The sequence below is a fragment of the Netta rufina genome (genome assembly GCF_964035555.1).
Source record: "Netta rufina genome assembly, chromosome: 12".
Taxonomy (NCBI): Eukaryota; Metazoa; Chordata; class Aves; order Anseriformes; family Anatidae; genus Netta; species Netta rufina.
In genome coordinates this window covers 7,156,822-7,183,658 of record NC_140135.1, presented here as the reverse complement: position 1 = coordinate 7,183,658, position 26,837 = coordinate 7,156,822, and the positions used below count along the sequence as shown (strand labels likewise).

General features: G+C 51.8%; 2 protein-coding genes across 4 annotated transcripts; one reads left to right on the top strand and one right to left on the bottom strand.

The window, feature by feature from the left end:
* Positions 1-718: 718 nt before the first annotated feature.
* On the bottom strand, positions 719-20,956 carry OCRL (OCRL inositol polyphosphate-5-phosphatase). 3 transcript variants are annotated; one of them, XM_084294093.1, is made up of 23 exons: positions 20,901-20,956; positions 20,554-20,633; positions 20,119-20,157; positions 19,346-19,456; positions 19,174-19,269; positions 18,623-18,743; positions 18,355-18,516; positions 17,643-17,744; positions 17,080-17,194; positions 15,290-15,406; positions 14,961-15,148; positions 13,333-13,444; positions 12,133-12,242; positions 11,188-11,323; positions 10,206-10,316; positions 9,760-9,925; positions 9,083-9,318; positions 4,845-4,868; positions 2,739-2,858; positions 2,469-2,553; positions 1,915-2,042; positions 1,075-1,186; positions 719-983 (listed from the first exon to the last, which is right to left on the bottom strand). In XM_084294093.1, the coding sequence occupies exons 6-23, from the start codon at positions 18,709-18,711 to the stop codon at positions 859-861; spliced, it is 2,238 nt and encodes a 745-aa protein (XP_084150219.1). In that variant the 5' UTR covers positions 18,712-18,743; positions 19,174-19,269; positions 19,346-19,456; positions 20,119-20,157; positions 20,554-20,633; positions 20,901-20,956; the 3' UTR covers positions 719-858. The 3 variants fall into 3 exon arrangements, with proteins under 3 accessions (XP_084150219.1, XP_084150220.1, XP_084150218.1); XM_084294094.1 differs by having other exon boundaries at positions 19,346-19,453; positions 20,901-20,936; XM_084294092.1 differs by lacking the exons at positions 19,174-19,269; positions 19,346-19,456; positions 20,119-20,157; positions 20,554-20,633; positions 20,901-20,956 and having other exon boundaries at positions 18,611-18,730.
* Positions 20,957-21,549: 593 nt separating this feature from the next.
* Positions 21,550-25,395, top strand: ERCC6L (ERCC excision repair 6 like, spindle assembly checkpoint helicase; the record flags this gene model as incomplete). The annotated part of the gene is made up of 1 exon (XM_084294075.1): positions 21,550-25,395. Exon 1 carries the CDS (start codon positions 21,658-21,660, stop codon positions 25,393-25,395), a length of 3,738 nt encoding a protein of 1,245 aa, XP_084150201.1. The 5' UTR covers positions 21,550-21,657.
* Between the last annotated feature and the right edge of the window lie 1,442 nt (positions 25,396-26,837).

Sequence of the window (26,837 nt, the reverse complement as noted above, 5' to 3'; positions counted from 1 at the left end):
AGTGTTTGAGCAGGGGCAGCCCCCCCCTTGAGCCCCCATCTCCCTTCCTGAGGGCTTCCCCTCCCCGGCTGCACCCCCCCACCCCCAGCATGCTGCTCCTGTGGGACCTGGGGCTCGTTCCCCATTCCCTAGGATGGATGGAGGCGCCCTCAAACCTGGTCCTGCAGCAGGGATAGGGGGGCAGGAGCCGTGTGCTGCTCCGTGCCGTGCCCAGGGGCTGCCCTGGATAAACCTTCACCTCCCAGCCCTGCTCGATCCGGGCTCCTCCACGTCAGCCACCAGTCCCCACAGCCCAGGGGGCAGCTGGGGCACAGGGGGAGAGGGCAGAGCGAGGCGCTGGTGCCAGAAACCCAGGGGCTGGAGCAGGGGATGCCAAAACCTCATCCCAGGAGGGTGACCCGGGCTGCTGCATGGCACAGGGCTCTCACCAGTGCGGCCAGTACCCACCAGCACACAGGGATGCAGCCAGCTGAGCCGCGGCCCTCCAGCAGCATCAGCAGCCTCCACCCTTCCCTGCGCTGCCTCCAGGGAGACGGGGGGTGAAAAGGGGAGAGAAGCACGGGTCGGGGAACCGGTGACATGGCTAGGGGACAAGCGGGCCACTGGCCCCACGTTTGGCTAGCGGCAGATCCCCCCCTCAAGCTCCAGGGGAGAAAGCAGGAGGGTCCTGTCACGGATGGCAGTGCAAGGAGCACGCAGGTCCCCTGCGGCGCGGGGTACAGCAGTGGGAAAGAGAGGAGAACGCTTCCCTTCCACCCGTAAACACGGCCCTCAGAGGAGCTCGGGGCCTTCTGCCCTTTGGGGAGCCGCCGGAGGCGCAGCCCGGGCACGAGGCCGGCTTTGGCAGGCGGGCAGGGGTCACTCCTCGTCCCCGGAGAGCAAGAAGCCGTAGAGGAAGTTGATGGCACGCTGGCGGTCCTGCTGGGTCTGCTTCGCCATCAGGTTGGGCGGAGGCCGCAGGAGGAGGCTGGTGAACAAGGTGGCTGCGGGGACAGAGCCGGTTACAGGCCTGGGGAGGTGGCAGGGAGGGGGGGGGCGTTTTGGGGAGGGGGCAGGGAGCTGCCTCGGCCTTACCGATCATGGTGGCGCTGACGTTGTTGTCTTCCGAGTATTTGAGCAGCTCTCGGAGGAACGACATTAGGTACCGAAAGACGCTGCGATGGCAGCGGGGCAGCTGAGAAATCACCTGAAAAAAAAAAAAAACACCAAAAAAAAAAAAAACAGGGATAGGAGTGCTCCCAGTGCTGCTGCACGGCCACCAGGCAGCAGTTACAGTCCCAGGAGGAGAGCAGCAAGCCAGCAGCTGTGGTGACAGCACCACCAGGAGAACCCACTGCACCAGGTACAAAGTGACACTGCCCCGGGGCTGCTCCCCCCTCGTCTTCCAGCTGGATCCAGCTGCACAGTAGCAGCACGAGGACCAGGACAAGAGGTTTCCCGAGGCCAGTTCTGAAAACATTCCTGGCTTCTTCCTCTGCCCAAGGACACGCTTGGCCTTGCTTGCTGCTCCGCCAGCTATTTTTAAGAGCCGCTCTGTTGCTGTCCTGAGGAGAACGCACAGGAACTGCGGCACTGAGCAGGTGCTCAAACCCTGGAGACCACTGAAGGCTCTCTCGCTCCCTGGGGACACCGTTCCCGAGGCGCTCAGGGTGATACCACCCATGCCTGGGGGCTCTTTGGAAGCCACCAGCTCCCCTGGGACGGCTGGAGGAGCCGCAGCGCCAGCCCTTGGGCAAGAGGAGAGCACTGCTGGAGCACCCAAACCATCCTGCTCGCCACAAAGAGCCTCTCCCAAAGCTCTGTGGCAGCCCAGGGGAAGGCAGCAAGCCCTGGGGCCAAGCCAGAGCTGACAGCAGCGGGGAAACCCCCCCCCGAGCCTGCCACGAGCGGATGGAGGCAGAGGCAGCGCCGTACCTGGCGGCAGAGCCGGCTGTCGTGTGACCAGTCGAGGCAGCGCTGATACATCTCGTAGCAGATCACCGGCTCTGGCAGAGCCTCCAGGAAGATGAGGAGTGCTTCGGCCACGGAGTGGTTACTGCCCGCTGGGCCAGGGGGAGTCAAGGGGCACACGGAGCAGACGGATCCCATCCCCAGCCTCTCCTCCTACCCCTGTTGGCTTTGCTCCTGCAGGTTTCTCTGCCCAACTGCTTCCCGACACCACAGCCCCTCTCCTCTGCTCTCCCCCATCCGCACAAAATGCTGGCACAGCCACCCTGCACTGCTTTTGCCCTCCCCCGAGCCCCACCGTCCGTTCTTGCCCTTGGCACAGCCTCGCAGAAGCTCCCCTAGGGCTGAGCTCATCCAGGGGTGCCCAGCTCCCAGAGGGGGCATCTCTGAGGGACAGAAAGGAGCCAGCCCCCAGGCAGGAGCCCTTCCAGAAGAGGCAGACAAGCGCTCCTCAGAGAGCAATCTCACAGCACAGCTGAGATTCAATGGGTTCTGGGGAACGCCAGGCGCAGCGAGGATACGGATTGTCTCGGGGATACTGGTGTCCAGGCAGTCGATGATCTGCTGCAGCTCCTCTTGCATGCCTGGAGTCTGGAACAGGTCCTCCTGCCAAAGACAGCGGTGTCGGCGCAGGGACAGGACCAGTCATACCTTCCTCACAGAAGCTGAGGCACACGGGGACAGCAGGGTGGAAGCTGGAAGCCCAGCCGGCGCCTCAAGCAGAGGGGAAAAGCCCTGCCTCGCAAATACCCCGCTGGAGATGATCTCCAGGCGGAGGCCCCATCCCTCACCTGGTGGCAAGCGTGCTTGAACAAGTGGTCCACCAAGAGCCAGATCTCCTTCGGCACCTGCAGCGGCATCTCGCTTGCATCCTCGCTGTTCAGGATGCCCATCTGCAGCGCGGATTTCTCCTGGTGGCAAAGAGAACAGCAGGTTTCAGGGAAAGCTCAGTCCTCCTGGACGGGTCTGGAGACGGGAAGCAGCGGCACCCAGGGCGCCCCTGGCTCTGCTTCTGCAGCACAGAGGTGGCAGCTCCCTGCCCCACAGAACCACAGCTCAGGGGAGCTCCCTCTAAAAAAAAAAAAACACCAAAAAACAGCTCCCAGGATGGGTCCCTGGCTGCCCAAGATGACCTGTCCGTGTTACAGCTCCCACCCTCCCCAGAGGATAACGAGTCTCGCTGCTGCGCTGGCTTCCACGGTTGGGTTTAAGCCCCAGCCACGGCTCTCTGCTCTGAAGGCACAGTCAAGGACGTGTCTTTACCGACTGCTGCGTGCTCTGGTGGTGCGTGACTGAAACAATTCAGTTTCCCAAAGTTTGTTTCCTGGTTTTCCTAAGGAGAGGTGTCTGCTGAGCACAGGACACCCTGACACCATCGCCAGGTTTTCCTGCTTACTCACGGGAGGCAGCCGACTACCCCAGCTGCTCAGAGACCCCCTCCACACCAACCTTTAACAGGATCAAAGTTTTCTTGCTCGGTTTTATCTTCGCTTTAGGATTGCTCCCAAAGGAACACCTCACCTCGTGCAGCCCCCCCGCAGCACACACAGCACAGCCGCACAGCAGGGACCGGCACAAGCACCAAGGCAACCAAAGGACACCAGCAGAGAGGAGCACCACAAGCCTAACACATTGGGCACGCGGCACAGGACAGCCTTGCCCTGCACACCACTGAGTTTTACCCTGCCAGCAGACACTTGGGAGCTGGCTGCACATCCTCCTCGCTCATCCGAGCACCCAGGGCAGGCTGGAAAGCAGAGCATTAAGCAAGCGAGTTCCTCACCGCTTCCTTCCAAGAGCTAAGGCGAGAGCTGGGAATGCTCTTGGGGAGCTAAAGACTCTTGGACAAAAAAAAATCCCTGCTCCAGGCCGTGTGGCGATGGAGCTGAAGCCTAGAGCAGCACTCGGCTGACTCGGAGAGCTGCGGACCCCCCCGCAGGAGCTTTCCCTGCTGGCTGGAGCAGAGGCAGCAGCATTGGGGCTGTCCTTGCGCATCGGGCGGGCACCGAGCGCCCTCTCCTGCCGCCTGCGAGGAAGGGAAGCGCCGCCGAGGAAGGAAGATGCTCTGCAGAAGGGTTGCTCCCAGGGGACAGCATCCAACTCCTCCCTTCCCCGCTGCTAGGAAGGAGCCTGGGGGCTTCATCTGGTTCAAGCCCCTCTTGGAGAGAGGACTCCTACCCTGACAGCTTGGAGAGGGAGAAGTCGCCCGGCCCAGGGAGCCTGCGCAGTCAGCTTGCATCAGCTACCAAACGTTTGAGCTGGTGCAGGAGGAGCAGGAACAACGCTGCCGTGCACACAGCAGCGTCTCCACCTCCCCCCTGCCCTCAGAATTACAGATTTGTCTCGCTTGCGCCCCAGCGCAGAGCACAAAGCAAAGCAGCAACCCCACTCTGGCACCGGTGGCTATCAGTGCTGCCTCCTACACGAGGCCCTCCCGAGGGCTCTGTGAGGGCATCCCAGGATGGAAAGAGCAAAAGATTTCCCTTTTCTGACTCAGCACTTCCCTCCCATCTGAAAAGGCTGCTCTGGTGAGCCTCACCTCACGTGCACAGTTCATTAATTCAGGTGCGTCACAGGTTGCCAGTCTGTTCTGGAAGTATTTATCACTCCTGCCCGGATCAGGACAGTATATATATATTTTTTTTTCTTTCCCCATAGCAAATTTGGCGAGCTTTAAGCATGGCTGGCCCCATCTTGACTACGGGGTCACTTTGTGCTCCTACATGCTCTCATCTATTCTGGGCCCACAGCTGCGCTAAGAGGCTTTGCTGGAACAGGCGCTCCCTCTGGACCCACCTCCCCTTCCCTCTTCAGCAGCAAGCAAGGGAAAAAAAAACTCTCATTCTTTACAAACAAGTCATCGAGACGCAGACTTCCCCAGCAATTGCTTGCATTACCTTTTCTAAGAAGCTGTCTTCTCCCTGAGAGCATTGGGAAAGAGAGAAGAGGAAAAAGTATCGTTACGAGAGAGAACGATCTCGGATTAAGCAGAAACCTACTTTGCATTACGAGACCCCACCAAATGCCAGTTCCTTCACACATTTTGCTGACGTGGCCAAAGTTAAACCTGTGGCAGGAGATTTGCCTGCCAGTTAGCAAAAATCCTGCTCACATGATGCACAACCTCGTCAAGATTTCTGTGAACTCCTCAAAGCAGCCTTGCAGCAGCGCTGCTCACTACCGAGCAAACAGCTGGGCCACGGGCAGATGAGAGGTCTGACAGGAAGAAGTTCCCCTTCTTGAATCCTCCTGGCCAGAAATACACGTTCCTGCATTGTTTCTGCCATCTTCCCCTGTGACCAGGGAGATAAAACACTCACCAAGCTAAATCTGTAGTGCTGAGTGCGTGGCAGCTGTGGAGCTAGCAGGCCCCCTAAGCAGCTTTGTGTAGGGTGAGGGAAATGAGTGTTTGTGCTCAAAACCCGGGGCTGCTTGTCTGTCTCAACCTAATAGCATTAACGCTGCGGCGAGGAGCACGCCAAGGCCCCCTCCAGGCTGTGTCCAACCCCTCAGATGATGCTGAGACGCAGCCTCCACTCGCCAGGCTGGCAATGGGAGACGCCAGTTGGTGGAGTCCACAGGAGGAACCAGAAGCAGGTCACCCAAGCTGAGTTTTGGCAGAACGACCTCAACCAAAGGGGGCCGAGCTGGACGTGCAGCTGCAGCAGCCACCACACAGGGCGTGCTTAGCAGGGAGCAGCATCTCAGGCTCTCCTCCTGCTTTCTTTGGAGACTCGCTGTGTTTTAACACAACCAGGCTAGCCCAACTTGCTCCAAATAGCAGCTAGTGCAGGTTCATCTTCCACAGCACAGGAGGAGGGACTGCAGGCACAGGTTTGGGACAGCAGATAGCCACGCTGCTCCTGCAGAGAGGCTCCTTTGGTATCTGGGTGAGTCACCGACCTGACCGCTGCTCACCTCTCTTCCTGCAGTGTTCAGCATAACGAGCTCTGTGGGACAATGTGCTCCTAAGAAAGATCTTTCAAGATGCTTTTTGAAGCCCACAGGAGGACCCCAAGAAAAAAAAAATAGGATGAGGACACTACTGCTGAAATCACAAAGGCAGGATGCTCAAGTGCTAGCAGCTTCTCCTGGGAGAACTCGGCCATTTCCAAACAAGCTCCCACCTACACGTCGCTGTCCTGCATCAGCTCTGCCCCTCAGACACCGACCTGCATTCTCCAAATCTCCCTCTGCTGAAGACAAGACATCTTGCCAGGCCAAGAAAAATGCTTGATGACAAACTCTAACACTAAGCAAGTGCAGGAGAAAGAATGGTTCTCAATACACACACACACAGATTTCTTTGCACAGCCAACACATTTGCTAAATTCACGGAAGCCAGACCTAAATACCTGTGGGCTGCACAGAACGGAGTCACCATTCTCCTGTGTAGAAAATGCTCGTTTTTTGCTGTCTCCAGGAATTTCTCAACTCACAGGTATGATCAAAGACAACAGACCTAAAATAGCTCTAATGTTACAGTAGTTTTATAATCGTAAGTGACTAAATTTTCCTTTGGGCTGTTACACTTGTATTCCTTGAGCTTGCTTAACATGCTCCAGTTGAGGTACTGCAGTCAAAGTGACCTCACTCACAGAAGAGACTGTTTCTTCACTGCAAATGCTGGGACAGAGCGCCTTCATGTCTTGCTCTTCTCTGATTGTTTTGCTTCCTGTGCTTCTCTTCACTGAATAACAGAAGGAAACTGAGAGGTAAAGGAAGCAGAAGAGGCCCCAGAGTACAGTTACTCAGAAAAGCAATGGTGCATATCCAGGAGGGCAGAAGCTGAGAGTCTAGGCCCAAGATCCTATCCATCAAGCGAAAAGTCACTGGGAAGCAGGAAGAAAACTCACCAAGACTATTGAAATGCTCCAGACCGAGTTTGACACATTCCAAAAAAAAGAAGAGTGATTATCAAGCAAATCCTGAAAAGCATGAGGAGCTTGAGGCCTGCGTTAGTTGCTTGAATGGAGGAGGCAAACACTGTGTTTTGCCATCTGGATTCTGCTCAACCTCATCTTGTGATTACAAAAATCAGAAATCTAGCACAGAAAAAGCACAAAGGCCTTTCTGCACGTTGGGCCAGTGATAAAAGTGGCTGCTTACTACAAAAGGTGGGAACTGGAGGAGGCAGAAAGGCAGGGGCAGCTGCTAAAGGGAAGAGGAGGGAGTTTAAGCCAGCAGGAGCAGGCCCGGTCAAATCTACAACTGTGAAAAAGCATCAGCTCACTGGGCAAAACAACACCAACAACAAACCACGCACAGAAGGACAAGAATTTAAGATTTGGGAAGAGAGGAAAGGCTGTCAGAGAGACTGCAAGAACTGTGCTCATCCACCAGGTCAACAGAAATTGGGCTGCACCCTCAGCAAGTTTGCAGCTGGCACCAAGCTGAGGGGTGCTGTCAGTAACACCAGAAGGAAGGGATGGCATCCAAAGGGACCTGGACAGGCTGGAGAATTGGGCCCACGGAACCTGAAGAGGTTCAACAAGGCCAAGTGCAAGGCGCTGCACCTGGGCTGGGGCAATCCCAGACAGGAGCACAGCCTGGGAGAGGAACTCCTTGAGAGCAGCCCTGCAGAGAAGGACTTGGGGGTTCTGGTGGATGGAAAGCTTGACAGGAGCCAGTAGGGTGTGCCTGCAGCCCAAAAGGCCGACTGCATCCTGGGCTCCATCATCAGAGGAGTGGGCAGCAGGTGGAGGGGGGATCGTGCCCCTCTGCTCTGCCTCGTGAGGCCCCACCTGGAGCCCTCTGTCCAGGTCTGGGGCCCCCAGCACCAGAAGGATGTGGGGCTGTTAGAGCAGGTCCTGAGGGGGGCCATGGAGATGACGGGGCTGGAACACCTCTCCTATGGAGAAGGGCTGAGAGAGCTGGGGCTGTTTGGCCTGCAGGAAGGAAGGCGCTGGGAGACCTCACTGTGGCTTTTCAGTATTTAAAGATAAGATGAGGAGCGACTCTTTGCTCAATCAGGTAATGACATGACAAGGGGGCATGGTTTTAAACCAGAAGAGGGGAGATTTAGATTACAGGTTAGGAAGAAATTCTTCACTCAGAGGGTGGTGAGGCACTGGAACGGGTTACCAAGAGAAGTTGTGGATGCCCCATCCCTGGAGGTGTTCAAAACCAGGTTGGATGAGGTCCTGGGCAACCTGATCTAGTGGGTGGCATCCGGCCCATGGCAGAGGGGTTGGAACTGGGTGATCTTTAAGTGCCCTTCCAACCCAAGCCATTCCATCATGCTATGAAATGAAAGGCCCTTCCTGGCTGAACGAGAATAAATAAGCAGACTAAAACTCAGCAACTGCTAAACCATTCTGAAGCAAGGCCAGGGAAGGCCATCAGAAAAGAGTGAAAGCAGGCTGAAGCAAGAATCAATGCCCCTCAAAATGGGGCTTCACTTCCAAACCAGCCATGAGATAGCAAAAGGACAAAAGATGGCACGGTCACACAAGGTTTCAGAAGGATGAATGCTGATGCTAGGGGCTCGTGATGCTTGTAGAGATGAACAGTTATCTCTGCACTGCAGAAGAGTTTGCTCACTGTGGCGTGACAGGAACTGGCCAGAGAGGCTGCAAGGCTGGCCATTTGCAGAGCTGTAGTTCATCAGCACACTTAACAGCACCAAATCCCTTTCTTCGGTCCTGCTTCTGTCTCTTCCTTCCCTTGAGCAATGTGAACACCACAGCTGTCCAGAAGGAGAAGGATCCTGGAGCGCTTGCCGTGGCCGAAGAAGCAAGGGCATCTCAGAGGAGATCATTTCAGGCATGCTGCTTAAGGCACAGCAGAGCCACCCAGCTGAGCACGCCAGCAACAGCAGGGCAGCAATGCAAAGAAAGATGCTGGAATCATTGTTTGGTCTCACCACCAAGTAATATTTAGGACTTGGTCAAGGAAATCACAAAGTACAAGCTACCAAAAGCTATCGGTGGTGGAGGGGAAAATCACCAAAGACCACCTTAAGCTCTGGAAGAAGTAAATCAGCTTAGAGCCAGCACAGCTGATCCATATGGAAGGCATTACTCCAGCTTTGAGGAGTAAGCAGAAGGAACATGCTCTCTCCCTAGGGGAACTGCAGGGCAAATCTGGTGTGCCCATTCACAGCAGCTTGGGCTCCAGAAGTGCTGCTACTTACCAGGTCAATGAGTTTGGTGACTGGAACTTCTCGGATGGGTTGTCTCATGCGGCACAAAGCCTCTAGGGAGGTGCCAAAGCAGCTGGGCAGGTAGCTCCCACTGATGGTGAGGAAATAGTCCTTCCCCCGGTCCAAGTGAAGGACAAGAATATCCTCAATTTTATCCTCGCCCGAGTTCAGAAGGGTGACAGAGTCCTTACTGACGTACACATCCAGGGAGATGTCCACGCTCTCATCTGCAACAGGCAGGAGCTGTCATGAACACACAGACACTATCCTCAAGGGGTAACAAAGACGTATTTGGCCAACCTCTTTTCAGTGGCTTGTGGGGACAGGACAAGGGGCAATGGCTGCAAAGTGGAGCCCAGGAAGTTCTGCACCAACATGGGACAGAACTTCTTCATGGTGAGGGTGACGGAGCACTGGGACAGGCTGCCCAGGGAGGTTGTGGGGTCTCCTTCTTTGGAGATATCCATGGCCCATCTAGACGCCTACCTGGGCATCCAGAGGTCCCTCCCAACCCAAACAGCTCTGTGATTCTGTACTACAGGGACAAAGGCCACAAAACAGGCAGGCAAGGATGATGGCAGAAAGGGGGAGAGCCAGGAAAGAGGGGAGGGACTGATGAGCAGTGGCAGCCTATACCAATACACTGGAGAAACAGTGGCAAAACTCACTTGGCTCCAAGTAACCTTCACAAGGCTCAGCCCGAAGCCATGGCTTACAGTACTGCCTGTCGTTGAGCTTTGGGATGAAGGAGAAGTGACAGGTGACCTGCCCGTTGTTGGTTATCTGGAACTTCTGCTTCTGCAGCTGACGGAACTTTACATTCTCAAAGTCAAACTGCAGAGAGGAGAAAAACAGAAATCATGTTAGCGGCCAGGACAGGACACACAAGATAGCCACACAGACTCCACAGTGGTAACCCACAACCAGAAAGTGCCTGCATAACACAGAACTACTAGCAGAAGACCTCTCAAGAAGCCAAGGTAAGATATCCCTTTTAACCCAATTCCTGATCATAAGATAACAGATAAAAGTTCAAACTTTCTACAATTAAGTCCCAACACTTCTAAAACTGCTGTGTTGGGGAAGCAAACAGTGATCCCGATTTCATCCTCACTTCTCTCCTGCTTAGCTCCAGCGAAGGAAGGAAGTCGTTCTCCATTCTGTCCATCATACGAACGATATCTTCAAACACCTTTCGATACCTCTGGTCATCCACAACCTTTACCTGCAGAAGATCAGAAAACACTCAGCAAAGTTTCTGACCAGCCTTACAGGAACTCCTGTAATCATGAGTAAACTGCAGAAGTGACAGCTTTCTCTGAGTAGTTGCTATGCGTACCTGAGGCTCAGGGAATTTGCACACGTGGGTGCACCTCCAAGCTGCATAGGCAACTTAATGAAGGTTTTACCCCAAGAGATGTGTTACTGGGGTGTTTCTGGTCAAGGGATCACACTGCTGGGAGATTACTGGGGGTGATCTCTGGGGGACAGCACTGGCATCTTGCACCATTCTCCAGGAGAACAAGAGAAAAGCTCTCCTTTAAGGAGACTTGAGCAGCCCAGAAAGCCAGGAAACCCAAATCTGTTGCCAGCCAGTCACCAGCAAACAAAACCAGATGTAAACCAGTGACACACTCTCCTAACACAACACTGCAACAGCAGGCACCAGTGATTACAGTTTTCTGCCGTCTCCTTGGGGAGGACAGAAAACAGTAGCTCACTCATTTTAGTGCTACATGTCATGGGGTACACGTAGCTAAGAAGCAGGGATTGCCTTCCTATTTACTGCATCACCACATCTGCTAGAGTAAAGGACAGCAAGCACATGCCTTGCTTGGGCATAACACTGCCCCAGCACTACGGCCAGGCTGCACTGCACACGAAGACTGCGACTGCTGAGTCGTTTGATGAGCAGAGGCTGGCACAGCTGCCAAATTGCAGCACACCTACCAAGTGGACACACCTTACTTTGTATTTACTCTGCCCTCTTGCAACAGCATTCACAGACGTGCCTTGACTACACAATCACATCCCAGAGGAATGCGTGACAAAATTGTGGTCCTGCCCTTGCATATATATAAAAAAAAAAAAGTTACCCCGATGTGGAAAAGCGCGCTGACTGGTTTGTGGTCACTAGTCTTCAGGTCCATGTGGCTGCGATAGCAGAGCTGATTTATGTTCCCGCCCCTCCAAAGGATTCGGTCACACCATGCTGGCACACGACACTTTCCACTGCAAGGAAACACAAGTTACCACAGGAATCCAACAGTTCTAATACGGATCTAAGCTCTTGCTCTTCCTGGCCATGCAGCTCCCTCCACCCCTATCATCAACGAGCACATCAGCAGTGGTGGAGCGAACTCCCACACTCCCCAAAACTGCAATATGATGCAATTTATTCTGCTCTCTTCCCTTTCCCCACTACAGAAAGTCTACTCAATTATGTTACGAAATCTGAATCCTGGGTTATCCTTCTCCAGATTAACTACCGTGCTCATTCACAAACATGGGCAGAATAAAATCTAATTGCTCTATGGCTTGGGACTGCTTCTTGGGAGTTTGTCCATTCAGAGCAAGCGTCTGCAGCAGAAGCATAAACGTCTGTGGGAGGCACCACGCAGAGAGTGGCAAGCAGGAAAAACTGCTGCTATCCCAAGGTAGCCACCCCTGCGGGTGTGCAAGTCAGGGGTGAGGATGACTCACAGAGCACGTCCCTTTCTCTCTTCAACTACTTTTATACTGTTTTTCTCTGGAAGCAGTAAAAAACCCCTCCAGTGCAGGGTCACCTGTGAGTTCACTCTACCCACATTCATGTATTGGTATCATCAACCACTGAGGTTTAAGCCATGTGCCTCCTCAACATGTACAGGATCTGCTTATTCCAGAAAGTAGGGAAACAAAGGAGTACAAGTTTGTCTGTGTACTCCAGCTACCACCGTAACACTGAGAGGTATTTCTACCTTTAGGAAGCAGGAAATCACATTTTACAAGAGAAATATTTTTATGTTATAGGTCAAGGTGTACATTGGCAGCAGATTTACCTGGAATCCCAGCGATCTGTTTTAGAATCGTATTTGTACGTGGGGATGAATTTAATCTCTCCCTCAGTGAAATCTGCAAATGCTTTCTTATGAATACGCTGAATATTCAGCTGGAAGCAGAAAAAGATCCTTTTAAAAACGAACAAAACAACGAAAAACCAAACCACCCCAACTGACCCACCCCCTCCAGCAGTGTCAGAGAGCAGATCTATCGGCTGAGCAATCGCAACCTGTCACCACGGGATTCACCACAGACATCGCACAACCCACCTCTCAGATCTTACACCTCTAACAAGGATGAAAATTCAACGCATCAGCGGAGCGTTTTCCAAATAGACCGAATACAAATTGGCACAGCACTGCTTGCCATACCACACAGACAGCATTTAACAAATTAAGGGAAATACTAATTGTTCCTCTTGTGCTAAATGCCTTCATTAGTTCTCAGGCTCAAGCAACACCATCATTAATATTTCACTGTCAATTATTTAGGAAAAGCCTCCGGAAGCGTGCTCAGATGACAACCTGACACTGCCTTCCTTTTCTCTTCCACTCTGCTGCAAATTTTCCTCTTTTTTTTCCTCCACAAAAATCTAAGCTACAGTTGTTTTCTGCCTGAAGCTCTGTAGTACAGCAGACACGAGCTACAGAACAGAATCAATCGGATTTACTGTTAATTTGTGTGTCAGAAATGCTATTGCACTATTTTTGCTCATGTTTCACGGGTAGAATCCGTCATCTTAAAGACAAATCTGGTACTACCTTAGTTTCCAGTGTGTTGCAAAAAAAAACCACTGAGTGGTGAAGGCTACAGCACAGAATTTAGGTCAAACTGCCTGAGCAGACAAGTACCGGTCTCCAAATCAATACCTTTTCCAGGACACTGATTACAACAGCTGTTGTTGCAGTTACAAATTTCTATGTTCCAGCTTGTATTGAAGGGAGAAATCTTCCAACGAGATGCAAAGACACTTCTGTAGTAACTGCCTGAGTCATCCTGTTAACCCCAGTATTGTGTAGAAGCTATTTTGGTCCAGGGAGCTGATGTCACCAAGACACTCAAGTGCTCTGTCTAGGTTGTAGCATCTACGTCTGTAGGCACTTATCGCAGAGCGCCTGCCAGATCCTCCCAAGTACAGGCACATCTCAAGCCACAACGGCCTCCCAAGTACAGAGCAAACATAGGCGGGGTTCACTGACCTGGTCATATGTCAACAATTTCTGAAGCTCATTCTTACTGATAAGACTTTTCACCTCACTGGCATCAGGGATACAAAGCCTGTAGTTCAAGTCTCCTAGCCAGATGACAACACTGAAAACAAAGACAAACACGGAGAAGAAGAGCCAGAAGTTAGTATCGTAAGCTACATGTGGAAGGAGGGGTGGGCAGGAGAACAGACGTTTGGGCGCTGGTGATTAAGACTGAGACACACGGAAGACAACAGGAGACATGAAGGACTGAGTCTGACAGCAGAAATTTCCACTGGCTTCTCTTTTGGGATCCCACATGGGATTGAAGACTTGGTTTAATGGGAAGTGCTCGTGTTTGCCTCTGTCTGAAAAAAGCCTCGAGAACATCACCAGCTCCGTAATGAAACAGAACTTGCACGTCTCACCAAGGCTTCAAAACCTCCCAAGCAGCATAAAATACACCCAGTACTCAGGCTCTTCTTGTCTATAGAAGAGGGCAATGACAGAACTCGTTCCTGCTTGTTAATCAGTTAGGCAGGCCCATGTGCATGTGTCTGCACGCTCGGACCTCGTGCAATACCGTGGTTTTACCAGTTGCTCGCTGCCCTTCTTTCAACCAGATCAGCACGCTGCTTTATCAGCTACCTAGCAAACACTGCCTGATGCAGGATTTGCAAAAGCACAGATAGGACAAAAGCTCAAAGGCAGCCTATCTTATCCATCAGCCATATCTCATCAACAACTGCTCTTAATTCTGCTCCTCATCGGGCTTTCAAACAGATCGACAGCCTTCCCACTACCAGCAGCTAAAGAAACACCGGTAGTATTCTCTCTTTAATAAAGGTTTCCTTCAAGGATTAAAGTCTAAATGCTTCTAGTATCAAAGCTCTTCCTGTTTATAACCAAACCTCAACATTTCCATTAGTGGATTATCAAGGATAATCTAACGTTTGAAGTTTTTTCTTTATTTATCCACTCTACATTTTGAGTTTTTAATGGTTTAATTATTAACTCTAGAAGTATTAATTATTTGTATTAGGTTTAGGAAAACTTAATTTATATGCTTTGTTGTATGCATGCTTGGGATTGATTTGGATTATTCAGCAGCACTGTCACTCCATAAAAAAATAATATAATTGAATCAAGTGTTGCCTACATGCCATCTGATGCACTTAAACTGAAACAGCAATTGTAAACACTCATTACTCAACAAAGCCTTTGCTTTTACTTTTTAAAGCACAAACAATGCCCATTCTGCTATCCCTTTTCCTCCCATATTTATATTTTATTTCCCATCACACAAAAAAACAAACAAACAAAAAAAACACTCGGCTTGCTCAAGCCCTGTGATGCTCAGCCACTGACTCGGGAATGCTGCTTGCTTGAAACGAGAAAATTATGCACAACATGTGAGAAAAGGGCCATGACAGACAGTTTGCCCGAGTCACTCCAGTAAAAAGGTGACCAGCTAGCTCGACTGCAGGAGCTCTAGCACACAAGACACCTTGGCATTTTTAGTTATATTGTTAATTAAGCCAGCAAACTTATCTATGGAAAATCCCTCGTTGCTGTGATTTTAACTCAATTTTTATTATTCAACGCCACTTCAGGAAAGGTGGACAGTAAAAGAAACTTACTCATGTTTCATGATGTTGAGCTGAGGTAGTGTATCATCAGGGGTTACAAAGCTCATCCGAGCACAGATATCCTTATAATCCTGATTTCGGCGCTCGAAGTCCTCCACGTGAGCAGCCAAGTGGGAATTGACAACGCAGAAGGTCGTGTTGTGGAACACGAATCTCACCGCCACGCCGCCCTTGTTGCCCTGGGGAGAGCAGGTACCAACAGTGGTTAGAGGAGAGGCACCAGGGAGAAGACAGGGACAGCACAGAGATGAGAACAAAACCAGACCGTGCCAGTTCTTGCATGGAGAGACTGCAGCTAGAAACTGGCCGCAGTGACTCACCATCTTCCCCATGATTCCAGTGCCCACAGTCTCTGTCATGATCTCTCTGATGTTACTCAGCTGATCCTTCCTAGCAAACACGAGCAGCATCATTCCAACCAGACGGACCATTTGCACCTGGAGAAATAAAAGAAACCCTGAGATCCCAGCAAGGCACTGCCTGCTCTGCCTCACGGCTTCCTTCTCAGTCTCTCATCGCGTTTCGTACTCAACCCCTGCTTGCAACAGCACCCAAAGGGCCTCCTGCCCCAAAGCTAGCTTCTGGAGGACAATCTATCATCCTCCCCTTGCCATCAGTTGTGCTGAGCTTACTACATTTCCCACTCTGGTGTTTCCCTACAAGCAGAGCCGTCTTGTGAGGTAACAGACACTTCACTGACGTGTAGCAGACCTTTTTGTCAAGTCCCAGCCTTTCACCAATTATGCCCCAACCAGCAAGGCAATCACAGGAAGATCCCAAGAGAGCTAGTTAGGCACGGTGCAGAGAACTTCTTGTTGTGACTGTCACTGAGGGCTGCAGCTCCAGCTCACGCTCACGCTTGCTTACTCAGCACTACAGCAGAAAAAGGGACGTAACTTTGAGGGGAATGGACAGAAAAGTTCTTATTTCCTGAGGCAAAAGTGCCTGGCGTGCAGAGTATCCAAAGGCAGTGTCTCTGAGCTGTACCAACTGTTTGCTTTTCAGAAGACACCTTTTCTCTAATGCAAACAGGCTCTTTCTGCAGTTAAGAGGTTCTTCTCTGCTGCAGGGCTCACCCCCAGGCCTCAACACGGTGCTGTCGTGCGCTGTCCCAGCAGGCCTGCAGGTCTGCTGCTGGCTCTTTGACACACGTGATGAGGCCTGATCGCCCCGAGCACTGCTTACACGCTCACTTGAGAGGCATAAACACATGAAGATGTGCTGGGGTGAAGCCTGTGCAGTGAAGGAAGAAGATGAAACCATAGCATTAAACGGGAAGAGGCCGAGCACTCGGCGCAGTCTGCAGGAATGACATTTACATGCAACCACAAGTCTTATCTATGGTTTCAGTCACTTCCCCCTGCCTGCGGCCATATCCTCTTCTCTCCCTTTTGCAAGGGTGGAAGAAGTTTGCCTAAAAACTCACGTAAAACAAAGGCGGGGGAACATCAGCCTCTCTGCAGTTCATGCCATGACCCCCGCCTCCCTCACCGTGAACTTCAGCTCAGCGAGGTGCTGGTTTCCTGCTTTTGGTCACTGTAATGCAGCTCAACGCAAACCAAGCAGGCCACGGGCATGACAATGAGTGCATTGGCCATCGAGGAAAGGGGAAAATGTATTTAGGCTGGTACCTACAGCAAAAAGGTTTGCTACAGCAGAGGTGAAAAACAACGGCCTGCTCCAAAGCAACCAGCATAAAGACCAGGTGCCACAACTGAAGCAACTCTGCCCCAAGGCAGCAGCCTCTGGAATATTTCTTCTCATAAATTTTTCCATTCCTTCAGGGAGAAGCTATTCATTTAACTGAGCAGCTCAAGACACACCTCGTTTCTAAATTACAACAGTAAGAATAATACAAACAAAGAATTTGAACCCACCGCTACACTTTTATTGAGCATAACACTTCCTTGTTACCTGCCTCTTATTTTATAGTTATTTTTACCCGTCTTTGTGTATGTGATACTGACTTGCAGACACATGCCAAATATGCATCCTTGATTTCTCCGGTCTCTGCTCTTTGGGTCAGGTGAGGAAAGGGAAGGACCATTTCTGTTTCCTTTCCAGCTGTTCCAACCCTTTGAGAAGCCCCCATACGCTGAACAGAACTCACTTTCTTATACTTAGCCTGAGGGTGCAGGGACTTCTCCACAGCAACCAGCCATTCTTGCTCCTTTGAAGAGTCAAAGTAGAAAAAAGCCTCCGTGCTGAGGTCCAGCTCCTGGAACCTAAAACCAAGTCAACTTAGCACATTCCACCTCTCCTACAGATTGCCCTCTTTCTCCAGGATGGTCCCATATGAAACGTCCAGGAATCTCCTCGTTCTTTCTTGCTAAAGCAGCAGCAGAATTTCACTGCGGTGCCTTGGAGACCCTACTGCAATACACCCCAGAAACCCTCTCTCTTTGGAGAACCATTACTTTAAACTGAGGACAACCAGAGAGCACTGCAGGTACCTCAAGCAAAATCTGTTTTGCTATGTCACAGCTTGACTTGAATTGCTGCCTCAAACAAATCGCTCTTTCCCTCTAGACAGCTCTTCTGAGACACAGCTCAGCTTTTTTGGAACCCCTGAGAACACGTCAGGAACTCCAGATAAATACAGCACACCAGCATCCAAGCAAAAGCAACAAGAAATCCAGCACCGTAAGGAAACAGAAGGTTATCACTTCTCACCCGATGCAATACAAGTCTGGAGGCTCTGTGTCGCATGCCAGCCAGGGCTCCAAGCTACTGTCTGGGGACTGCCCGTTCACGTTCCACGTTCCCACAAAGAATCTGCAACACAAAAGCAGCTGAACTGTCAGAAAATCCAGTAACTGATGCAAAAGTTGGGTCCCTCCAGTGCACACAGCAACATTCAGACTGGGAGCAGACAATACATGAGCTCTCTCATATTATATTTTCAGTTATCCTATAGCTTAGGATATTAGGATAACTGAAGTATTTTCTGTCATCCTATAGCTGACTTAACCTGTACAGGGTAAAGTTAGCTATACGATAACTGAAAATATTTCTAGGCTTGGCTCATCTTTAGCGATACCAATTCTACAGAAAGCTACAAAACTAAAGATGTTTCACCGGGGCCAGCAAACATCTGTCTCTCTTCAAATCATGCTGTATGGGGTGATGCCAAGACAGTGCGGTGGGACAGATCCCTTCTTTGTCTTTCTGCTCAACTGCTTCAGTCTTACTTGGAGGTCCAGAGATCTGACACACATAAGGGAAATGATGCCAAGCTGTATTGCAAATGTTTGTTTTCTTCTCAATCTGCACCAACCCTCATTTAGCCACCCAAACTGTCTGATTTCAAACCTGGGCTGGATTTGAGCTCACAGAAGAGATTATAAAGGTTTGTCTCTGTGTACGCTGTAGCTTAGTCTCTAACCTGAAGTTCTCGAGGTGGACGTACTCCTTCTCTCTCCTGGCAAGCACATGTTTGATGAGGCCTTCTCTCTGTCCTGTCTGGGTGTTGGGCATAAATATTTTGCGCATAGTGTTGGTTACTTTTGGCTGCTCCCTCGATGCACTTTCTCTCTCTCGGTGAAATCTTGGAAGGAAGCAAGAGCAGAATTAAAACTGGTTCTGCTGTCTAGGAAAAAAAAAAAAAAAAAAGAAACACAAAAAAAGGGGAAGATATTCACCATGGTACTTACTGCCTACTTGGAGGCACAGGAGGAGGTGGGGGTTCCCGGCGAGATCCTGTTTGGTGGTTTTGCATGTTTCTTTTCTTCTCTAGGCTCATAGCATTGAAGTCATCCTCAAACCCCAGAGCTCCTACAGAGACAAAGCCAAGCACAATCCCGTGAAAAACAATTTAATACAGCCCAGAACAAAAAGGAAAGAATTTAACTACATGGAATGTGAAAGAGCAAATGATAACAACAATATACCAAGCTCTGATGACACAGGGAAAAAGGTGCACAGGTGACACAGAAAAAGGGTACTAACCACAGAACAAGGCAGAACGGAGCTTAACGCATGCAAACCAAGGCACTAGGCAGAAGGCGGCACTGGAGAAGAAACAAATGGTCCAGGGCAACACGATCCAAGGACCAGGAAGTTTCACTTTGCACAGGATAAGGTGAGGCCAAGAAACAGGGTGGAAGGCAAATGGCTGAGTGCAGGGTCAGTACAGCTCCCTGCCACTGAGAGCCCAGTCCTGTACATACCCCAGAGCATGCAAAGGCGACAGTCACTTTAATACCTGAAGGAGAGGCCTGCAAAAGGCTTGGGAGGTTCTTCTCCACCTGATGCCAGCTGGTTGAGTCCTTATGGTCGGGAAGAGAAGATTTTAACTGAGCTGGAAAAAGAATTGGCCCCATCAGAAACTGCTGGTGGTCTAAGGATTTCATCGGTACAGCCATAGCTCTGCTTACCTTCCTGTACGCTCTGCACCTCCGCAAGGAATCCCAAGCAGCGCTCCTCATCAGGGAATTCAAAGAGCCGCTCAGCTGCCTTGTCCCCTTGTATCCGGATCTTGCAGCCTGCTTCGGGCACAAACACAGACTCACAGAGTCACAGCCACGTCTGCTGCACGGACGTGATGCCCTCAGAGCAACCAGGCTAACTATATACACACTGAGCTCTTCAGTGGCAGGCAACGTCCAGCTACTGTTTCTGGTAGGAACTGGCACCTAAACTAGTTTCCCCGTGCTTCAGAGATTACCCTGTTTGGGCTATCACCAGTCTTGTTTTCCTGTTTTTAGGAACACTTCCCCCCACTGCTCCCCACAGAAAAGAGCTCTACAAGTATAGAGAAAAATGTATTAAAATGGAAAGCAGAACAAGTGATGAGAGAGTGCGCTGTCACACGCACACTGGTAAATGCAGATGGTAGCTGAGGCTCAAGAACAGGTCAGAGAAACAGAAGGGGAATGAGAAGGGTTCTGAAAGCAGGAAAGTTGTAAGAAGTTAAAGTTTAACCAATTGCCAGTCCTTCTATCTGGACGGTTAAGATCGTGACAACTGGATGCCTATAAAAGCCAGACAACCCTAGAGGAAACACATCCCCTGCCTGCTCAAAAGGCAAACACCAAGCATGGAGAAGTATGAAACAGCAAGTAAAAGACACGTGCATTGGTGTCCAGCAGGCAGCCTGCTTCCCGAAAGGAGATTTAGCCACATGATGGTCTGTAGTTATAAAACTTACTGTTTGTAGCTATGTCAATCAGCAGGGTTTCTTCTGCCTCTGGAAGAGAGGAGAAACAGCATCAAGAGAGCTCGTGCTTACTGCTGCAGTGACTGAGCACTCAGAAAAGCACGCTGCCTGCTTCTAGCCACGAGCGTCCTAACAAACGGCTTTCATTTACATCTCTCATATTAATAATGGCTCCTGAAGGAAGAACGGTCACATCGGGGCGGCCTGGACAGTGATTGCCCCCCGTCAAGGTGTCGGGGGGGGCTGGTAACGATCAGAGTCCTCACACCTCGGGGTGTTTTGCCCCACTGGGGTGTAGCTCCCTTGTGAAAGGGCAGCCTAACAGGGAACTTCAGAGCTCACACAGCCGAAACGAGGGGCAGAACCCGCTGCAGGGCCACTCTGAAGGATTCGGCAGCGGGTTCCTGCCGCGGGGGGGGTCAGTACCTTGCACGCACTTGAAGCGGCTGTTGATGGGGATGTAATCCGGCTCCGCGCCCTCCCTGTCCTGCCAGTGGATAAGGATCCTGGGGACACAGAGAGGCAGTGAGGATGCAGAAGGGGCTCCCTGCTGGGGGGGGGGTGGCATCGGGATGGGGACAGGGAATGGGACAGGGATGGGGACAAGGGGAGGGGATGGGGACAGGGAAAAGGGAAGGGGACAAGGGAAGAGGATGGGGACAGGGGAAGGGAATGGGGACAGGGGAAGGGAACAGGGCTCGGCCCCGCGGGAGCAGCCCCAGCCCCAGCCCCGCCGCCCCCCCCGGTGCCGGGCCCTCTCCCCCCGCTCTCACCCGTAGCGGCCGCCCCGCTGCGCCAGGCTGAGCACACACGGCTCCCGCCGCCCCCCCCGCACCTCCGCCCCGGGCAGGCCCCGCACGGCCCCCGGTGCCCCCGGTGCCCCCGGTGCCCCCCGCCGCCCCCTCCCGGCCAGGCCCCGGCCCGCGGCGGGCGGCTCCATGGCGGCGCCCCCCGTCTCCCGGCGACCCCGCGGCGGAGCCCGCCCCCACCCGCTGCCCGCCCACCCGCCGCACTGCCCTCTGCCGGCGGGAGGAGCGAGAGGGAGGTGCGGAGAGGGGGCGGTGCTCCGAGAAGCCACGCCCACGCGGAGAGGTGATTGGGCGCGGCGGGTGCTCATTTGCATAGAGCGCGGGGCAGGACGGGAAGCGGCGGGGTTTGAAGCGCGCGGCGGCGGCGGCGCTGGAGCCATGGAAGGGCCGGGGCGGGACCGGGACCGGGACCGGGACCGGGATCGGGATCGGGATCGGGAGCAGAACCGGGATTGGGACCGGGACCGGGATCTGGAGCAGAACCAGGATCGGGACCCGGATCAGGATCAGGAGTACCGGCGGTGAGTGGGGTGGTGGTGCCGGTGTCCCGGTGCCGGTTTGGGTCCCGGTGGCGGTGCCGGTGCTGACGCCGTTCCCGTCCCGTCCCCGCAGGCTGGTGAGCGGTGCCAAGGAGGCAGCGGGCAACGGGGACCTGGAGGCAGCGCTGCGGCTGTTCCAGCGGGCGGCCGCCATCCGCCCCAGCGAGAAGCTCCGCGGCCGCATGCAGAGGGTGGAGGAGGCGCTGGCGCAGCTGGCGGAGCAGGAGGAGGAGGATGAGGAGGGTGAGGGTGAGGAGGAAGGCCGCTTCGTGGACGTGTGCGGCAGCGGGCTGCTGCTCTACGGCGAGCTGCACGCGAAGCTCTTCCAGCACCAGCGCGAGGGAGTCGCCTTCTTGTACCGCCTGCACCGGGACGGGCGGCCCGGCGGCATCCTGGCCGATGACATGGGGCTGGGGAAGACCATCCAGATCATCGCCTTCCTCTCGGGGATGTTCGATGGCGAGCTCATCCAGCACGTCCTGCTCGTCATGCCCACCACCCTGGTCGGTAGTTGGTTGGCCGAGTTCGCCCGCTGGACCCCCGGCCTGCGCGTCAAGGAGTTCCACGGCAGCAGCAAGGCAGAGCGCACCAGGAACCTGGAGAGGGTCCGGAGGAGGAACGGCATCGTCGTCACGAGCTACCAGATGCTCATCAACAACTGGAAGCAGCTCGCCAGCTGCCAGGAGCAGGATTTTGTCTGGGACTACATCATCCTCGACGAAGCGCATAAAATCAAGTGCCCGTCTAACAAAACGACCAAGTGCGTGTACGCGATCCCTGCGAGGCATCGCATCCTCCTCACGGGCACGCCGGTGCAGAACAACCTGCAGGAGATGTGGTCCTTGTTTGACTTTGCCTGCCAGGGCTCTCTCTTGGGAACAGCCAAAACGTTTAGAATGGAGTACGAGAACCCTATTACTAGGGCCAGGGAGAAGGATGCGACTCTAGGGGAGAAAGCACTGGGACTTAAGATATCTGAGAATCTAATGACGATTATAAAGCCGTATTTCCTCAGAAGAACTAAAGAAGACATCAAAAAAAGTCACGCTGACAAACCGGATGCCCCTCTTCCCGAGGATCCAAGCGAGGCTCGTGCTCCTGTCATGCCATCTCTCACTAGGAAAAATGACTTTGTTGTGTGGGTGTACTTGTCCCCAACGCAGGAGAAAATCTACAGGAACTTTCTCTGTCTAGACCACGTGAAAGAAGTGCTGATGACAACCCGGTCACCTTTGGCTGAGCTGACTGTCTTGAAGAAGCTGTGTGACCACCCCAGGCTTCTGTCTGCGAGAGCGTGTATCCAGCTGGGCTTAGATGGCCAGGAGTGCTCAGAGCAGGATGCCAGCAGCGAAGCGGGCATGCTATCAGGTGCCAACAAAATAGATCACCTGTCTGTTGAGACCCTGATTCAGGAGTCTGGGAAAATGCTGTTCCTTGTAGGGCTTCTAGAAAGACTGCGAGAGGAGGGGCACCGAACTCTGGTGTTCTCGCAGTCGAGGAAGATGCTGGATATCATCGAGCAGGTTTTGTCTCGCAGGCAGTTTAAGATCATGCGTATCGACGGCACGGTGACCCACCTGACGGAACGGGAGAAGCGCATTAGCGCCTTCCAGAGTAACAAGGACTACTCCGTCTTCCTGCTGACCACACAGGTCGGTGGCGTTGGCATAACCTTAACAGCAGCCAACCGAGTGGTGATCTTCGATCCCAGCTGGAATCCAGCTACAGATGCTCAGGCTGTAGACAGGGCTTACAGGATTGGGCAAAAGGAGAACGTGGTGATTTACAGACTGATCACCTGCGGTACAGTGGAAGAGAAAATATATAGGCGACAAGTATTTAAGGATTCGTTAATAAGACAGACTACTGGTGACAAAAAGAACCCATTTAGGTATTTCTCCAAACAGGAACTAAGGGAGCTTTTCACATTAGAAGACACCCGCACATCCACAACTCAGATCCAGCTGCAGTCTTTGCATGCCACCCAAAGAAAGACTGACCTGCAGCTGGATGAGCACATCGCTTATTTACACTCTCTGGAAATGTTTGGCATTTCTGATCATGACTTAATATTTACGAGAGAAATGACTCACGAGGAGCAGGCTGAGAGTGAAGAAGCCCATCAGTACATTCAAAAGAGGGTCCAGAAAGCCCACGAGCTAGTTCAGTTAGAGTCTCAGCTTAGAGATATGAGGATGGAGGGGATCAGAAATGCTGTGGAGGAGACTTGGTCAAGACCACCAGAACTGGCTTCCCAGGCAAAGAAGAGGTCTCCGGGGCTGAACAACATAAATAACATGGTTTCACCACCAGTAGCTGATAAAAGTGAAAATGACAAAGTCGTTGATCTTACAGAGGATGTGGAGGCCCAGATCCTTGATGTCAGCTCTAAAATGACAAGTCTGACTGTTGATGAGTTGGGTGAAGAGAAACTGGCACAAGCGATGCCCAGTATGGATACAGAGCTGCTTGCTAGCAGCAAGATAGAGGAACAGCCCGACACACAAGGGTCTGAGCAAAATCTGGACTCAAGCATTATATCATTATCACCTGGACTTCATCCACTCGATAAAGAGAGCCCGAGCCTCAAACAGAAGCAGTGTTCTCCTGTTGCCCATGTAAATTCGGATAGCTTGGCTGAGGCTGGGAATGGCCTTTCTGTGCATTCTCAGTATTTTGCTGATGAGTCTGGTGTGGCTGACCATCCCAGAAAGTTAAAAGATGCAGAAATGTCAGTTCAAGTACTTGACCCACTTGCTGGCTCAGAGACAGAGGGGGATGACATTCCTGAGCTAGCTTTAGCTGTCATGCCACCAGACCTACTGAATGTTATGCCAGAAGCCCATGGTGGGTTCCAGAAGTCTAGTGTGGTGGAAGCCAGCTTGGAGGAAATGTCTGTGCCATCTCTCCAGGATCAAGTTGACTTCAATCTGGTCTTGGAAGAGTCTGAAGATGGATGGCAAGATGCCTCAAATGGGGAAAGGTCACTGGAGCACCCAGCAGATGAGGGCTCCCAACTAAAATCGGGAAGTCTTTGTAAATCTCCAGCAAAAACTATGGAAAGTGAGAATGGTAACTCTGGAAGCCCCTGCCAGGCAGCTGAAGAAGATCCAAATAACTCCTTGCAAGGGGGTGAAGCATCAGAGGAAAACAGTGTTATCCTTGTTTCAGGTAGAAGAAAGAAGCGTCTGAAAAGAATCGTTTCAGATAGTGAGGATGAGGACTCTTCTGTTATGATCTCAGAGGAAGAGCAGTCTGATAAAAAGTCCTCTCCCTTGAACATCCCTCTGCATCAATTTCTGGAAGGGATTACTGCATCTACTCCTAAAAGCAACAGGAGTCTAACAAAAGACTTTCTTTTTTCTCCCAAATTAACTAACAGCGGTAACAGGTCTACAGCTTCCAGGAGATCTCTGATCAAGAAGGTGGTAGATGAGGTGGAGGATATCGGAGAAATCATGGGAACCACTGATGAAGAAGAAAACAGTGAGGAGGAGCAAGAAGACCTTGTGGAAGAAGAAGCAGAAGAGTGTAGTGCAGAGTCTGTTGAGCCTGAAGAAGAACCTGCTGGAGAAACGCTTAATTCAACTGAAGAGTCCTTCCATGTAGAGGGCATGCAGTCCGAAGCAGATGAGACAGAGTCATCTCAGGAGGAATCCACTGGTGATGCTGAGCTCCAGTCAGGTGAGCAGATAGAGTACTGCACCCAGGGAAGGGTCTCAGAGGAAGAGGATGGTCAGAATTCCTCTCCTTCCTTAGGTAGTTACAGTATCCTGGTAGACAGAGGGAAGAAACTGAGGGACGATGGAAACCTGCAAGAGGCACTGAACTGCTTCCAACAAGCTCTTGACATAAAGAGTGAAGATCCTGAAGTTATGCTTATGACTCTGAACTTGTATAAACAGCTAGCCCAGAAATGAAATCTGTGTACCTCTGTTAAATATTTTAATGTGATCTCTATGCCTCTGTTAAAGCTGTCACTTTGTTTGTCTGTGCTGCATCACTGATTGTTTCAGCCATCTAAAGCTTAAAAATAAATACATATTTCTTTCAGGTTATGTAACTTTCTGTCGTAGCTAGTGAGCAAATCCAGCATCTCTTCCTGTGTGAAGAAGCAGTCTAAGAAGCCCTTAGTCACATTTCAGGTGCTGGGGAAGGGACGTCACTGTGGACTCGGTTAACTAAGATGAAAACAGTTCATGTTCTTGTTATTTAATTAATAATAAAAAAAATATTAATAATAAAAAATGCCTCTCCAAGCTTGCAGCTCTGGTTTCCTGTTTCTGGCGTTCAGAGTCCCTCCTGTCTTCAGAGGAGGCTGAAGGTGAGGTTCCACAGCAGCTTTAACACAGCCTAAATCCAAGCTGCTGGAGTTCCTCCTTCCTCCACTAAAATAAAGCCCGTGTGCCTGCCTGAACCTTGCCTGCCATTTGGGTGCGCCAGATGCTGGTGCAAAGAGAACACAGCTACTGCAATCTGTTTTTAAATTTGCTGTGGTGGAGGTGGTGGTGGTGGGGGGAAGCTGATTGCTGCTATAAATCCTCCATGCAACGGAGGCCAGCGCACCATCTGCCCGGTGCCAGCTCGAACGCTGACATGGAGCACTGCAGAAACCCTCTTGCTCAAATCCCTGCCAGGCTGTGGTTGCTGCAGAAGGGTTGTAGAGCTGGGGGGGGGGTCGCAGAAGGACTGAAATAGCAATTACGGCCTTGCCTACTGCAAGGTGCTGCACATTCGGGACCTTTTAGTATTTCTGGGGGAGTCTACAGCTTCAAAGCAGGCTGTGGTCTAACCTTGTAGCCCCTCTCATCTTTCCCTATTAGTACGGTCAGAAGCCCACCCACACATAAAGGCAACAGGGGGGGAACATCCCTGTCTTAAAGTTGTGGGCTGCCTTTTCTCTGGTCCTCTAACACTCTTCCCACCTATGGTTCAGCTGTAGTAAATAAAATATTTTCTTGCAGGTACTATAGGCACAGTGAAATCGAAATGGGTTCCTAGTTTTGGACCATGCAATTTTAAAATCAAAGGTTCTGGCTTTTAGCAATGCTTTGCTCGTCTGACTTGCCCCTCTGCCACAGTGATGGGATAAACTTGGCCTGGGTATGCTTGCAACTATCACATCATCTTACCTTGTAACAACACGGCAGGGAATTTCAGTGCTCCCTCATCTCTGTTAAATGCCTAGCAGGTTTGCCTTGTGTGTTACAGCGTGATAGCAAGGGACACTTTCACACCTGGTTGAGTTCTGCAGTTTTTGGAGAAGAAACTGGTATGCTGTATTTGAATTCTTTGTACTAGATAACAAACCAAATACGAACAGTTGTCCTGGTAGAACAGGAGATATGCCATGTGCTTTTGC

Bases quoted from the DNA above. Each gene is read 5' to 3' on its own strand.
- OCRL (XM_084294093.1), bottom strand. From the start codon at position 18,711: ATGAGCCTAGAGAAGAAAAGAAACATGCAAAACCACCAAACAGGATCT. The intron at 15,149-15,289 runs GTGAGTCACTGC...TGCTCTCCCCAG, and splicing joins CTGGAATCATGGGGAAGATG to GGCAACAAGGGCGGCGTGGC. The intron at 9,319-9,759 runs GTGAGTTTTGCC...TGCCTGTTGCAG, and splicing joins TGAAGGTTACTTGGAGCCAA to ATGAGAGCGTGGACATCTCC.